General features: G+C 36.6%; 1 protein-coding gene across 1 annotated transcript in view; it reads right to left on the bottom strand.

Moving 5' to 3' along the window:
* Nucleotides 1–14,809, bottom strand: part of IMPG2 (interphotoreceptor matrix proteoglycan 2) — an 88,157-nt gene extending 73,348 nt beyond the window's left edge. The window contains exons 1-3 of the mRNA XM_047099743.1: nt 14,666–14,809; nt 13,953–14,204; nt 2,047–2,213 (exon numbers count right to left, since the gene is read on the bottom strand). Of these exons, the coding sequence (XP_046955699.1) occupies nt 2,047–2,213; nt 13,953–14,204; nt 14,666–14,750 (504 nt within the window). The 5' untranslated portion in view covers nt 14,751–14,809. The remainder of the gene's footprint in view (nt 1–2,046; nt 2,214–13,952; nt 14,205–14,665) is intronic.
* Nucleotides 14,810–16,777: the final 1,968 nt, after the last annotated feature.

Raw genomic sequence — 16,777 nt, 5'->3', positions numbered from 1 at the left:
AGGTAAAAACAACCTTAGCTTGACAATAGCTAGGCCTTCAGGATCCTGTGAGTCTTCTTTAGCATTAGAAAAATCTTTTTGCAAACTTCCCCTCGACTTTACCTCCCCCAAGTCCCAGGTATATAATCAGTTACTCAGGGCAATCCCAGGGCAGGTCTTCCTGCCCACAGGTCCTGTCACTTGTGCTGTAATAAAACCACCATTTTGCACCAAAGATGCCTGAAGAATTCTTTCTTGGCCAGTGGCTCCGAATCCCATTTCCACATCAACAGTTTCTTATCATCCCCAGAGTTATCTACTCTTCCAGCTTCCAGTCTGATCTCTTGTCACTTATTGTCTACCCTTCCCGTATTCCCTATCAACATCTGTCTCGTGCTATCCCCCTCTGTCTGGACTGTTCATCCCAAACTCCTCATTCAGCTCACTTATACTTGTTATTTAAGATTCAATCCAGGTCTCATATCACCCCCTTTGTCTCCATGTTGTACTAAATAATCATTGAAAGTGTATTTCCGGGGCGCCTGGGTGGCGCAGTCGGTTGAGCGTCCGACTTCAGCCAGGTCACGATCTCGCGGTCCGAGTTCGAGCCCCGCGTCGGGCTCTGGGCTGATGGCTCGGAGCCTGGAGCCTGTTTCCGATTCTGTGTCTCCCTCTCTCTCTGCCCCTCCCCCGTTCATGCTCTGTCTCTCTCTGTCCCAAAAATAAATAAACGTTGAAAAAAAAATTTAAAAAAAAAAAAAAAAAAAAAAAAAAAAAGAAAGTGTATTTCCAACACCTTTAGATCTTACCTTTCTAAAAGTTGCACTTGTAAAAAAAAAAAAAAATACCTTGCAATGTAATATCACAAGAGGCTATTGTTAATGCTAATACTAACTATACATTTGCTATACATCATCTGTATTTGCTGCTCTGTCAACTGCTTCCATAGTGTGGACACAACTGAGATGGGCAATGCTGACATAAATATAAATGTGTGTAGATATGTGTATGTGTATTTTTTTTCAGTTAATAGCTATTCCATATTAGCCACTGCAATTTGCAAAAGTGGTAATGACTGAGAAGGAAGGCCCAATGGTAAAGGGCAAAAAAAATAACTTTTTTAAAAAAGAAAACTATGTTTGATTTTAAGCTCCAGCCCATCTGGTTTTATAATCTAGAGTAAGGAATAACTCTGATGCCTAATGTTCTTATCTATAAATTGCGGATATTAGTAACTCCTTGTAGAGTTGTTATTAAATATGCTTTTAATAGGCTTAATATGTGGCCTGGTACATGGTACATACATAACTGGTAGCTATACTCATATTTATTAATATTGAGCAGTTAAAAACATAACAGAAGAGGGACACCTGGGTGGTTCAGTTGGTTAAGTGTCCAACTCCAGCTCAGGTCATGATCTCAAGGTTCATGGGACAGAGCCCGCATCAGGCTCTCTGTTGCTAGCATGGAGCCCACTTTGGATCTTCTGTCTCCCTCTCTCTCTGCCTCTCCCCGTTCTCACTCTCTCTTTTATTTTCTCATCATGAATACATGCATGCTACATGAAAAGGGAAAGGTGGGCAAGTAATTTGTCTATATGCATGCTTATTTATCCTTTGCTAAGAATAAGATAGCTCTAAAAGAAGGAAAATAAGTAAGCAAATTCATTAAGTAGAATCATATTTATACTTTACTAAACATTTATTCAATGAACTATATCTTAGTGTCATTGGTAGCTACTCTGAATTGATAATATGCAAAACCTTGGCAAGAGTGACTCTCGAGGACTTATATTCTTAGCCTAAACCTTTGCTGAGTATTATTTCCAAATATTTACATTTATAAACATAAGCCCGAGGCTCTTACTGGGTTAACAATGTTCATTTTAACAGCCAGAGCTAGGGATACAAAGACTCAGCCATGCCCTATGGCAGCTCACTCAAAAAGCCTAATTCAACAACAAAAGTAATGCAGGTGTTTGGTGTTGCTCTTTCTTCCTTCAAGCCTGAGCTGTGTGTAGGCACTCCTACAATAGTCCAGCAATTCTTCCCTTGTTAGTACACTTACCTTCATAATTAAATTTCTATGTTCCACAGACTGACTAAAATTTGTGCCCATTTCAAATATAGTTGTGTTTCCATCCTCACACAAATTCATCCAGTAACGATATTCCTCACGTCCAGGAAGTCGATCCCAAAATGTCCGGAAGGCTTCCCAGACAGCTTCCTGACACACTGGACAACAGACAAAGAGGAATTTTTATGGAAAGTACTTTCAGGTTCTCACAATGATCATGAACCTATTTATTCAGATTTCCAAGGCACTCTTGCCCACAGTGTCCATTCTAGAAGGACATAGGAATGATTCTCAAAGTTCTTCTGTTTATGTATGTCCAGTTTAAACTTTTCAGATATGAAGAGAATGTGCACTCCCCACTCCTTTCCTTTACATAGGAATTTAATTCACTTTCTAATAGGCAGGGGTTTTTTTTTCCCCATCTCTTAAAAAAAAAAATCCACGTTTGTGCTTTATGAGAGTGAAGCAGATGTTGAAAATACTTAAAAAGGCGAAAAAATAAACTGTGATATATCCATATGATGCAGTATTATTCAGTGATAAAAATAAATGAGGTTTCAAGCTATGAAAAGACATGGTGAAGACTTAAATGCATATTGCTAAGTAAAAGAAGCCAGTATGAAAAAGCTACATACTGTATAATTCCAATGATGTGACATTCTGGAAAGGGCCAAAGTATGAAAATTGTAAAAAGATCAGTGGTTGCCAGGGGCTGGGGGAAGGGAAAGACAAAGAGGTGAAGAACAGTGGTTTTTTTAGGGCAAGGAAGTCACTCTGTATGACTCTGTAATAATGGAAACACATCATTATACATTTCTCAAAACACAATACAAGCTCTAATTAAGACTAGTGTGTCTGTCCATTTTGGCTCATCAATTATAACAAATGTGCTACACTAATACAAAATGCTAATAAGAGGGAAAAATGTGTGTGTGGAAGAGTGGCAGTATAGGTAACTCTCTGGACTTTCTGCTCAATTTTTCTGTAAACCTGAAACTTCTCTAAACATTAAAATCTATTAACTAAAAAAAAGATATAAGTAGAGAACAAACGGGTGGTTGCCTGAGGGGAGGGAGGTGGGAGGATACCAAATGGGTGAAGGGAAGTGAGAGATATAGGGTTCCAGTTATGGGATGAATAAGTCACAGAAATATAACTCACAGCATAAGGAATATAGTCAATGACATTGTAATAGCATTGCATGGTGACAGATTGTAGCTACACTTGTGGTGAGCATGGCATAATATAGAAACTTGCAGAATCACTACCTTGTATATTTGAAAGTTATTTAGTTATTTATTTTTATTTTTTAATGTTTATTTTTGAAAAGAGACAGAGCATAAGTGGGGGAGGGGCAGAGAGAGAGGAAGACACAGAAACCAAAGCACATTCCAGGCTCTGAGCTGTCAGCACAGAGCCTGACGTGGGGCTCAAACTCACGAACTGTGAGATCATGACCTAAGCCAAAGTCAGACACTCAACCCACTGAGCCACCCAGGCACCCAGAAACTAATTTAATATTGTATGTCAATTACACTCAAAAAAATTTTTTTACGATATGAGGACTAAAAAATTAATGATTTTTAGGAGAAATGTACTACTATATTAAAAACAAATTCAGTCTATCTGCTAAGTTATTCCAAAGCATCAAATCTGAATGGATGCTAAACAGACTGTCTGCACATTTTGTATACATTAAGTATATTGGTTTCCTGTAACCATTTCATTGGCCAAATGCCAGACACTGTGGACAACAGACAGACTGAGATGGGAGGGAAGAGGAGCAGAGCGATAAGGGAGAGAGAAGGATTTAAATGCACAGAGATCAAGACCATTATTTTTCATCTCAAGAAAGCTGAATGCTTATCCAGTAACATATTGAGGTGGAGCCCCTGAACTCACAGAGTCAGATCTAAATTCTAGCCCCAGCTTCATAACCACAGGTAACTTACCTAGCCGGTCAGCGCTGCAATGTGCTTTATTTATTTGTTTATTTGAGAGACAGCAAGCGAGGGAAAGACAGAGTGAGCAAACTCGAGTCAGGGAGACAGGGAGAGCGACAGAATCTTAAGCAGGCTCCATGCACAACACAGAGCCTGACACCGGGCTCAATCCCACAACACTGGGATAACAACATGAGCCAAAATCAAGAGTCAGAGGCTCAAATGACTGAACCACCCAAGCGCCCCTCATCCCTCTTATTTAATTGGATAAATCATTACTGCCTTACCTACCTACCTGTGAGAGTATTTTATAAATCACATAGTGCTACATGAATATCAGTGTTATAACCATAGTGGATTCTGGGTGTCTGACAGCTGTTTGATGGAAGAAGACAGTCTAAGCCAAAGAACAAGACTCGAGTTTTAACAGAGAGGAAAATACATGAATATTTGAAGTTTCTCCATCAATTGATTTTTCAGGGTTAAAATAAACCTTTGTTTGCAAACTTAGTTTTCTCTTTCAGTGAACTAACTGCATCCTTATAACTGTTCTTTCAAACTTGTGATCATACAGTATACAGAAGAATCCAGCCAAGGCTGACTGAGACAGAGCTGACCACCTGCAGATTCATAGTTCTTCCTTTCTTCATCCTAAAACTCATTTTCATTTCACAAATGAAAATTTAGTGCCCACCAGAAGACAATGCAAAGGTGAAAGTCTAGGTTGGTAAAAACTAAAAAAAAAAAAAAAAAAAAAAAAAATGAACGTCTGTAAGGTCTGGTTATGAAATAAAGTGACTCAAAGAAACTATAAAAAATATTGTGACTGAATAACCATACAATAAAACCTTGGATTGCAAGTAACTTGTTCTGTGAGTGTTCTGCAAGTTAAGCAAACACTTTAAATTTTAACTTGATAAACGAGCAATGAATGGCAATACAAGTAGCACATGATGCCTAATGTCACATGATCACAACTAAGCCAGTGGTGTGTGTTCTCTCTCTCTCTCTCACTGCAGGATTGTGAGTGATCCTCTCCCATGCTCAGATGCTCAATCTCAGGCTGTGGTGTTTGGAAGCAATCAGTGATTTTTCAGAACGTTGGTAGGTGCCCACAACTGGCACTAAAGTATTTTTTGCCACTTCAAAGCACCTGTGGACAGTCCTTTGCTTTTCCATACAAGAGTTTGCTTAGGAATGCTTTGCTTCATTCTAGGTCAGGCTGACTGCAGATAGAGACCCTTTCCTCTGCTGCCTTATTGCCGGTTACCTTAAATACAGTATATGACAAAAGGTTATTAATACTGTATTGTAGTCAACATCTGTGTGAATGTATACAATTGTTCCTATGCCCAAAAAGATTCCACTGAGCCAATAGATAGTAGTGATTCTGTTAGTGATAGGGAAAGTCCTACACAATTACCCTCCTCTCTCTTGTCTCCCTCACACCAGCCACGAAGGTTTTCAAGGGTAAGTGCAGTTATTTTTCCTTCTATTTTGTATTTTCTTTATTATTTTGTATTATATTACAGCATTGTAATATTTTTTTAATCTTTTTAATGTTTGTTTATTTTTGAGAGAGAGAGAGACAGAGACAGAGCATGAGCAAGTGAGGGGCAGAGAGACAAGGAGACACAGAATCCAAAGCATGCTCCAGGCTCTGAGCTATCAGCACAGGGCACGATGCAGGGCTTGAACTCATGAACTGTGAGATCGTGACGTGAGCCAAAGTTGGACGCTTAACCGACTGAGTCACCCAGGTGCCCCAGTATTGTAATCATTTTTATATGAATATTTTTGGCTTGTGGAATGAATCATTTGAGTTTCCATTATTTCTTATGAGGAAATTTGCTTTGATATACAAGTGCTTTCGATTATAAGCATGTTTCTAGAACAAATTAAGCACACAAACCAAGGTTTTACTATATATCTCTATAGAAAGAAAAAAAATCTCAACTTATTTACAGTACACACAGAAAATAATTTGAAATATGAAGGCTAATATTATGAAGATCCTAAGAGAAAAGACAGAAGAACATTTATATGACTTGAGGATAGGCAAAGCTTTCATAAACAGGACATAGAAAGCAACAACTATAGGGGCACCTAGGTGTCTCAGTTGATTGAGTGTCTGACTCTTGATTTTGGCTCAGGTCATGATCACAGATTGTGGGATCGAGCCATGCATCTGGCTCTGCGTGGAGCCTACTTAAGATTCTCTCTCTCTCTCTCTCTCTCTCTCTCTCTCTCTGCCCCTCTCCCTTGCTTGCTCTGTCTCTCTAAAATAAAATTTTTTAAAAGCAGCAATTATAAAAGAAAAAAATAGAAATTAGAATTTATCACAATTAACAACTATTTATCAAAGATACTATTAATAAAAAATGGATAGGCAAAGGATACCTCTGGCAGAAAATATTCAAAATATATATATGACACAGAACTGGTATTTAGGATATTTAAAGAATTTCTACAACTCTCTAATAAAAAGTCAAACAATCCAATTTTTAAAACAGGTAAAAGGGGCGCCTGGGTGGCTCAGTTGGTTGAGTGTCTGACTTCAGCTCAGGTCATGATTTCATAGTTCGTGGGTTCAAGGCCCACATCGGGTTCTGTGCTGAGAGCTCAGAGCCTGGAGCCTGTTTCAGATTCTGTGTCTCCCTCTCTCTGCCCCTACCCCGCTCATGCTCTGTCTCAAAAATAAACATTAAAAAAAAAAAAAAACATGTAAAAGACTGGAACACTTTACAAAGGAAGAGATACAAAAAGCCAATAAATGTGTGAAAAAGTGCTATCATTCATCTTCAGAGAAATGCAAATTAAAGCATCCAGACATGAATCATTAACATTATTAATATAGTAATATCTCCAACTTGATCCAATGCAATCCTATCAAAACACTAGTTGACTTCTTTATAGAAATTGACAAGCTAGTCCTAAAATTCATATGGAGGGGTGGCTGCATGGCTCAGTCGGTTCAGTGTCTGACTCTTGATTTTGGCTCAGGTCGTGGCAATGAGCCCCACATCGGGCTCCATGCTGAGCGTGTCACCTGCCTCACATTCTCTTTCTCTTCCTCTGCCCCTCTCCCCCTGCTTGTACTCTCTTTCTCTCTAAAATAAAGAAAAATAAAATTCATATGGAATTACAATGAATCTAAATAACCAAAACTATTTTGAAAAAGAACAAATAGATAAATTGGACTTTATCAAAAACAAAAACTTTAGTACATGGAAGACACCATCAAGAAAGTGAAAAGACAACCCACAGAATGAGAAAAAATACTTTCAATTCATTTATCCAATAAGAAACTTGTATCTAGAATATATAAAGAACTGTTATAACTCAATAATAAAAAAACAACCCAATTAAAAAACAGGGAAGGATCTAAAGATATTCTTCAAAAGAGGATATTCAAATGACCAAAAAGCAAATAAAAAGATGTCCAATGTTATTAATCACTAGAGAAATGCAAATCAAAACCAGGGCATATCATTTCACACCTACTAGGATGGTTGTAATTTTTTTTTTTTTTTAAGGAAAATCATAGTGCTGGCAAAGATGTAGAAAAATCAGAATCTTACACACTGCTGTTGTGAATGTAAGATGGTGCAGCTACTTTAGAAAACTATCTGGCCTTCCTCATATGGATAAACACAGAGTTACCATAAAATCCCAAAATTCTACTCCTAGGTACACACCTAAATAGCTAAAAACAACCCAAGTGCCCATCAACTAAGAAATGGATACACAAAATGTGGTATATCCATACAAGAAAATAATATTAGGCCATAAAACAGAATAAACTACTGATACATGCTACAGCATGGATGAACCTTGAAAACATTACTCAAAATGAAAGAAGACTGTCACAAAAGATCACATATTATATTATCTCATTTATTTGACATATCCATAACAGACAAGTTTATAGAAGTAAAAAGCAGATTCATGATTGCTTAGGTCTAGGGAGAGGGGTAGGGGGAAAAGAGGGATAAGAGAGTAATGACTAAAGAGTATAAGGTTTCTTTTTGAAGTGATGTAGTATTTTTAAACTAAGTGTGATAATGGTTGCAGGTTTCTGTGAATATACTAGAAAACCATTGAATTCTATACATTAAATGGATGAGTTGGATGATACGTAAATTATGTCTCAATAAAATTGTAAAAAAATGTAATTCCCTCCAGAAAGGTAATACATCCTTAATTTATCCAATGGCTTTCCAGTTAAGAGCTATCTGACAAGAAGGTCCAATTAACTAACTTGGGATAATGGGATTCAGAACACTTACATTTTGATAAAGGAAGAGAACTGGGAGGAAGTCTGAAGCATTCATGCAGCTCGGAGAGGGGAAACCTAAACAGGACACTGCAGGCAGTAAACAGTAAAATCATCATGATTCCAGGGAAAGAGGTACTAAGAAGGGCAAAGCACCACCAGAGATAATTGCCACATACTTCATTATGGCCTAGAATTAGACCTGTTCTGAAGTCCCACCCTTGTGACACAATTTTCATGTAGCCTTTAGTGACTGCCAAAGGTCACTTTCTATTTTTGAGAAGATAACTGATCTATAAATGTCTCTCTTGTGGTGGAGAAAACCTGCCCTGAAAACTGCTGGAGGGAAGCAAAATATGGATGACAGTATTCTGAATAACGAAGGGCCTGCATTTAATCTGTCTTTAATCCTTTTACTAGGGCTCAGGCTGTGCATCTTATCCAGTAAATAGAAATCCATTATGGAACAAAGTCTTATTTTCCTCTCAGAATCGTGGTACCCAAAACATATACAACAGTCAATTTGGTGCAATAAAGCAAGAAATAAAAGGCATATAAGTTGGAATATGAGAAGTAAAATTATCTTTATATGCAAATAATCATCTTTGTAGAAAACCTTAAGGAATACACAAAAAAAGCTACTAGAACAAATAAGTGAATTTAGCAAATTACAGAATAAAAGGCCAATATACAAAATGCAGTTGTATGCCTCTTATACTGGCAAGAACAATCAGAAACTAAAATAACATTGGGGCACCTGGGTGGCTTATTCAGTTAAGTGCCCAACTCTTGGCTTTGGCTCAGGTCACGATCTCATGGTTCACGAGTTTGAGCCCTGTGTTGGGCTCTGTGCTGATATCAAGGAGCCTGCTTAGGATTCTCTCTCTCCCACTCTCTCTCTCTGCCTCTCCCCCATTCGTGCTCTCCTTCTCAGAATAAATAAATAAACATTTTTTAAAAAGAAATTAAAATAACATTAACAATGGCATAAAAAATAAAAATATATAAATCTGATAAAAAGAGCTATAAGACCTATATACTGAAAATTACAAAACACTGTCAAGAGAAATTGAAGAAGACCTAAGTAAATGGTGGGCTGTATCACATTCATAGAGCAGAAGACCCAATACTGTTAAGATGACAATTCTTCCTAAATTGATCAATAAATTCAACACAACCCCAATAAAAATTCCAGCCACCCTTTTTGTATAAGTTGGCAAGCTGATGCTAATATTTATATGAAAGACAAAGAACCCAGCATTACGAAGTGAATTTGAAAAAAGAAGAACAAAGTTGAAGAACCTTCCCTATCTGATTCAAAGACTTATTGTAATCAAGCCAGTGTCGTATTGGCATAAAAACAGGCATATAGATCAGTGGAAGAAAATGAAGAAATAGACTCACTAAATACAGAAGACTGATTTTTCAACAAAGCCTTAAAGGCAAGAAAGGATAATCTTTTTAATAAATGGTGCTGGAACAATTGGCTAAGCATATGCAAATATTTAACTCTGATCCATATACCCCACATACAAAAATTAACTCAGAGTAGATCATAGACCTAAATGTAAAACCTGAAAATTATAAAATTTTTACAGGAAAAGATAGAAAATTCTTTTGACTTTGGGTTAGGCAAACTTAGATAAAACCAAAAACAAGCATGACCCCCCCCCCCAAAAAAAAAAACAAAAAAAAAACTTTTAAGTTGAACTACTTCAAAATTGAAAACTTCTGTTTCTCAAAAGATATTATTAAGAAAAGCAAAAGACAAGCCACACACTGGGTGAAAATGTATGCAAAGTATCTGACAAAGAGCTTGTATTTAGAATATATTAAGAACTCTTACAATTCTATAAGACAAATGACCCAATTATTTTTTAATGAGCAAAATATTTGAATAAACTCTTCACCAAAAAAGATAAGCAAATGATAAATGAGCACATGAAAAAGGTGCTCAACATCACTAGCCATTAAGAAAATGCATATTAAAACCACAATTGCTTCATAGTCACTAGAATGGTTACAGTTTAAAAAGACTGACTACACCAAGTATTGCAAGGATGTGGAAAAACTGGAACTCTAATACAGCGCAGGTGGTACAGCCACATTGGGAAACAGTTTAGCAACTTCATAAAGAGTTAAACATACACCTATCATGAGACCCAGCCATTCCACTATTTTTTTCTAATTTTTTTTAATGTTTATTTTTGAGAGAGACACAGAGAGCTTGAGCGGGGGAGGGGCAGAGAGAGAGGGAGACACAGAATCCGAAGCAGGCTCCAGGCTCCGAGCTGTCAGCACAGAGCCCGTCGTGGGGCTCGAACTCACAGGCCGTGAGATCATGACCTGAGCCAAACAAAGTCAGACACCCAACTGACTGAGCCACCGAGGCGGCCCTCCAGCCATTGCACTATTAACCAAAAGGTTTTGCTGACACAAAAACTTGAATGCAAATGTTCATGACAGCTTTCTTTATAATAACTGAAAAAAACCCTAATATCCCAAAATGTGGTATATCCCTAAAATAGAATACTACTCAACAATAAAAGGAAACAAACTACTGATAAAAAAAAAGTCACAAATGAGTCTCGAAATAATAATTGCACTGAGCAAAAGAAGCCAGACAAAAAAGTGTACGTATATGATTACATTTATATATAAAAGTGTAGAAAATGCAAACAATCCATAGTGATAAAAAGCAGATTAGGTTGCCTCAGTACTGGGATAAAGCGAAGTGCTGAGAGGGACAGATTACAAAGGCAAATAAGAAAATGTTTAGTGGTGAGTGATACATTCATTATCTTAACTGCATGATTTCAAGGGTAAATATGTTTGTCAAAACTAATCAGATTATGTAATTTAAATATGCAGCAATAATCCATCAAAGTATACCTCAATAAAGTTATATTTTAAAAGTCCACCTACAAATATAATTTTTTAAAGTAGGAGGAGGGGCGCCTGGGTGGTGCAGTCGGTTAAGCGTCCGACTTCAGCTCAGGTCACGATCTTGCGGTCCGTGAGTTCGAGCCCCGCGTCAGGCTCTGGGCTGATGGCTCAGAGCCTGGAGCCTGCTTCCGATTCTGTGTCTCCTTCTCTCTCTGCCCCTCCCCCCTTCATGCTCTGTCTCTCTCCGTCTCAAAAATAAATAAGCGTTAAAAAAAAAAAAATTAAAAAAAAAAATAAAGTAGGAGGAGAGTATTAACTGCATTCAACTCCAAGCACCCTAAATATCTGTTTAATTTCACAAATCATTAGGTTAAATGCAGTTGCTTCTTGCTTAAATGAAGGTATTTTTCAAATTTGTTACACCACCTAGCAACTGAAGCCAAATTCTCTATTAAGGAAAAATTGGGCAAACCACTAAAATGAATTAGCTTGGTAGAAAGAGCTAAGATCCTCAGTTGGACATTGAATGGATCTCTCCCTCTAGTTTCCAAATATTTGGTTCTAAGGGCATAACCCAATTATCCCTACAAAATCTCTTCAAGACTTTTGCTGAAATATTCATTTTTCCTAATTTTCAAAAACATAAAATATTTACTCTTTACAATGACAGTAACAGCTATATCAACACTGTTACAGTCCTGATGTGCTGTGCCGAGTCTTTTAGGCCTGTGAGGTCCCTTTCTAATGGTCCCATTCATAGCATCTGTATTTTAAAATCAATTACTCTAGGAATGCTTTTCTTTTTGTTGGCTTCTTTTTCAATAGTATCTCTTGAATTTATAAACATCAGAGCAAAGAAATGAAAAGATATAACCACATTGCTTAAATGGTTATTTCCTCTTCACCACTTACCCAGCATCTACCTAGATATTCTGATCTATTTATTTTAAAAGGAAAAACCAAGGCAATAGAAATAACGTTTTGATAAGTTATGAACTGTCATTCCCATTCATCTTCAGTCTTTTATTCTCTTCTCTTCTCTTTGGAATTTGCCACTTCTGGCACATGCCCTATACACAAAAGTCAGAATCAATGGATTTCCATTACAAAAGTAAAAGGGAAGCTTATTGCTTAGTAATGTTTGATAATCTCACAGTATAATCAAGAGTTGTAAATACACTCCTTAAAAAATGTGTTAATACAGTGGCACTTAAAAAATTAGGGGTGCCTGGGCGGCTCAGTTGGTTAAGATTTCAACTTCAGCTCAGGTCATGATCTCGCAGTCTGTGAGTTCGAGCCCCGCGTCAGGCTGTGTGCTGAAAGCTCAGAGCCTGGAGCCTGCTTCGGATTCTGTCTCCCTCTCTCTCTGCCTGACTCCCGCTCACACTCGGTCTCTCTCTCTCTCTCAAAATAAGGAATAAACATTAAAAAATTATTTCAACAAAAAAATTTTATATATGTAGTATCTGGTATTACTTTATTTTAAAAACACTTGCTTAGAGAGTATTATGCTATGCAAAATAAGGTAGTCAAAGAAAGACAAATTACCGTGTGATTTCACTCATATGTGGAATTTAAGAAACAAAACAAATAAGCATAGGTTAAAAAAGAGAGAGGCAAACCAAGAAACAGACTCTTAACTATAGAGAACAAACTGATGGTTACCAGTAGGGAGATAGGTAGGGGGATAGGAGATAGGGATTAAGGAGTGCACTTGTTCTGATGAGAACTGGGTGCTGTATGTTAAGTGTTGAATCGCATAAATTGTATACCTGAAACTAACACTGTACTGTATGTTGAATAGCTGGAATTTAAATAATAACTTAAAACAGAAAACACTAGCTCTGAAATGAATAAATGAATGAATGAATCAATCAATCGCTTGCTTTGGTGACGGAGGAGGAGGGGAAGGACAAGACGGAAAATAAAAAAGGAGAAGATAAAGTAGCAGCTTAGACTTGAAGGTTCATAGAGCCCAACATATGGAAAATGGCAAGTGCCCCACAAACATTTGTTGAAAACATACATAAATGAACTAGCCTGATTTCACTATCATTTAATCATCCACCTCCACTTTAGTTTACTAGCATCACATCCATCGTATCACATTGTCTCTTTAGCAGCAAAAAAGCAAAGTTTGAGAATCGTTTAAATCTGAGGGACATATTATGGTCAATTAAGCAATTTTGGTTAGTAAATTTAAGATAGTAAATTTATTTAAGAAACAGAATGAATTCACCTAATGAAAAAGTATTCAATCAAGGATAATACTGTTAAATTAAAAATAAAATCCTAGTTCTGTTGCTTTAGGGTCTATTGTGAGAGTTGTCATCATCTTAGATATAAGGTTTGTGTGTACCAACCAGAGTATAACCAGCATGAATCTGCAGAATGTCTAAACTATAAAATATAGACATGTATTATATTTTCATGTACATAAAGTAACTAATTAGCCAAATAGGTAAGTATACCTTGGTAAATATATTTTGTGGGCATATTTAGACTAATTACTTAATGAAGAAGTAAAAATAGTTAAATCTTCCAGTAACATAAACTGGTATTTTTGAAGTGCTTCAAAGATTTAAGCCATTTCCTCTCTTAATGCAAACTTTCCTCTGAAGCTATATAAATACTATACTTATAGCAAGTCCTTTTTCCATAGCTAAGAGAAAGATAATATTTGGCTCCGTGTCTAAATTATCACATACTCTGAATTTTAACAAGATACAACAACATGCTAGGAGTATGTTTGAATTTCATCACGGAGTCCCAAGGTTTGGATGTTCACTTACCTCGTACTTTAAAGTACTTTACATGCTTTGCCACAGCCTCTGTAATGCTTTCATCTGGGCAGGTTTTTACACCATTAGGAAACAGGATAGATCGCCTTCTTCTGAGCAACCACTGTTTCTCAGCTTCTCTGTGGTCCAAAGGTAGTTTCTTTTCAGTAGAATGAGAAGGCTCCCCGGATTCCTTGTCAGTCAGGCGAAAAGAAACTGCACTCTTGGGTTCTTGGATATCTTCTAAAGATATGTAGGTTTGTGCTACATAGTGAAAGCATAGACAAGTCTTCTGATAATGAATGAAGATACAGAATGAAAAGTAACAAAGAAAAACTGACTTTTGTGCCACATTTGGATTTTTGAAGTCAATGCTCAAATTGTAAACATGCATACTTAAGAGGGGAGGAGTGAGCAGTCAATCTTTTCTCCATCTAATTCCTACTCCTTTATTTCAAGATTCTTAGTTGTTAAAATCAACTATATATCCAATTTCAATACAAGAAATAAGTGGAAGTAAGTCTGAAGAAGAAATTACTAATGAAAAGGAAAACCAAAAATATTGAGAGATTTTAAAAGTTTAAATGAAGCAATATCAAAGCCTAACAGAGTAGTATTTGATTCAAGTTCTTACAATGGTCATATTAAATTAAATAATGTTAAAGAGAATACACTAGAGATATAAAGAAAAATAAAAAATTAAAATTAAAAAGCTTTTTAAATACCTGTTAATGATGGAAGGTTTCCTTCTATCACGACAAATATCAAAATACCCAGAGAAATCTTCCCAAAATGAGGAAACATAATCATTTGGGCCAAAATCAAAGGAATAAGGAGAGGCCAAAATCCTTGAGCACCCAAAAAAGCCTTGAAACTTCCAGTAACGAATTATTATAGAAAAGGTCTAACATTTCAAAGTTTATCTTTGAAAACTGACAACCATCCCAAAACCATTATAAATTAGCTTAAATAAAAATGGTGTCCTTTCAAAATACCTCTCACTTCTTTTCTGAAAGAAGCAGCACGCTATGAAAGCAGAAGAGATAAGCTAATTAGAACAGATGGAGAGAGACAATTTCTTTATTCTAATCCAGTCAGCTAAGCTCTTTACAAACACGTTCTTTGCCATTACCAGACAGTCCACTTAAAAATAATGTTTCACATATAGTTCACTGAGCTTTACAATTTTTCTGAATCTACTAGTTGAACCTGATAGATTCACATGTACTTTGGGTTTTTCTAGGGCCTGTTATTTGTAAACATATAACTTGTAAGCCCAGACTCACTATACCTATCTACTTCAGAAATACAGAGCTACACACAAAACTAACTCTAGTTTTGTCATAGTTTTGTCATAGTTTTGTCATAGTCTCTCTCCTTGGTTAGAAATTTGAAAATCTTTGGTTATAACCACTTAATAACTTCTTCCTTTTATAGAAAATGGGATAGGAAGATAAAGCTAACTCATGATAGAACTGCTGTGAGGATTAAATTCGTTAATACACAGAAAATGCACTATTAGAATACTGCCTGGCACATACTAATCATACAATATTAATGACAGCCACGTGATAACTGTGTTGCTTAATTAGCTATTAAACATGAGGCCCAGAATGTTTATGTACGTGAGGAACTCGCAACCAACAAAGGATAACTTTTACCACAATGGGACTAGATAAAATTCTTTGTATTAGAGCAGTTGTTTTTATCAAACAAACCTAGTAAAAAGCAATTAAACTAGTCAAAGTCCCTGTGGAAGCTAGGATTTACTATCAAATAGCACTGGATTTACATCTTATGTCCTGTGTCTTTGGAGAAGTTCTCTAAAAAAAGAAAAAAAAGTTTTGTTTTTATTTATTTTTGAGAGAGACAGTGTGTGTGCGTGTGTGTGTGTGTGTGTGTGTGTGTGTGTGCGCGCGTGTGCGCGCGCGCGCACATTAGTGGGGGAGGAGAAGAGGATATGAAGCAGGCTCTGTGTTGACAGCAGGGAGCCCAATGCGGGGCTCCAACTCACGAACTGTGAGATCATGATCTAAGCCAAAGTTGGACACTTAACCGACTGAGCCACCAGGAGCCCCTGAAAAAAGAAAAGTTTTGTAAAGATTTAAAGCACATTTCTCTTGAGAATTCTAAAATAGTCAACTCCGATTTCTTCAGCCCTCAAAGGGATGTACTCAGTTTTAAGAGAAGAGACCAGGTAGGTTGGTGTAGACAGGGAAGCCACATACCCACAGAAGTTTGTCTTTTAGCAGCTCCTGGACAATGTTCCCAAATTTCCACAAGATCAAGTTCAGTTACAAGAGACTCTACAGAAGGAAGGAAAAGCCTATGATTTCCCATAAGGTTTTATATACTTCCAGTCAAGCAAGCCTTCAGAGTATACAAGTCCACTCACAGTTCTCCCAGTCCAGACATAGTTCAACAATTACAGGTCGTTTTCACAATTAAAAAAAAAATACTGAATACAGATGACATTTCATATTTATTTTAGTTCAGCACATTTCCAAATAAACATTACTGAAAGAAAGAAAACCCAAGATAATTTGCTATGAGTAAAAGGCTTAAGCTTGGTATTAAGCCAAAAGCAATTACAGCATAAATGAGTAATTTTATAGAATTAAAAAGCAGGTGACAGTGGAAAGATGAGGACAGCACATAGATTAGAACCAGGTTAGAAATGGCTCTGTATGACAAGAACCCTATTTCCCCCGTAACATAAAAAGAAAACAAACTGATTATAAGAGGCATTAAACTTTTCCTAAATCCTAGTTAAGTGATTAGATATGACAAAAAAAAAAAAAAGCTACCACTTTTGTTTATCCCAAGAGTTGCAAATT

This window comes from Lynx rufus, unplaced genomic scaffold (assembly GCF_022079265.1).
Source record: "Lynx rufus isolate CCGP_SWC_20201006 ecotype Redwood Valley unplaced genomic scaffold, mLynRuf1.p SCAF_5, whole genome shotgun sequence".
Classification (NCBI taxonomy): domain Eukaryota; kingdom Metazoa; phylum Chordata; class Mammalia; order Carnivora; family Felidae; genus Lynx; species Lynx rufus.
This window is presented reverse-complemented; position numbering and strand designations above follow the sequence as displayed.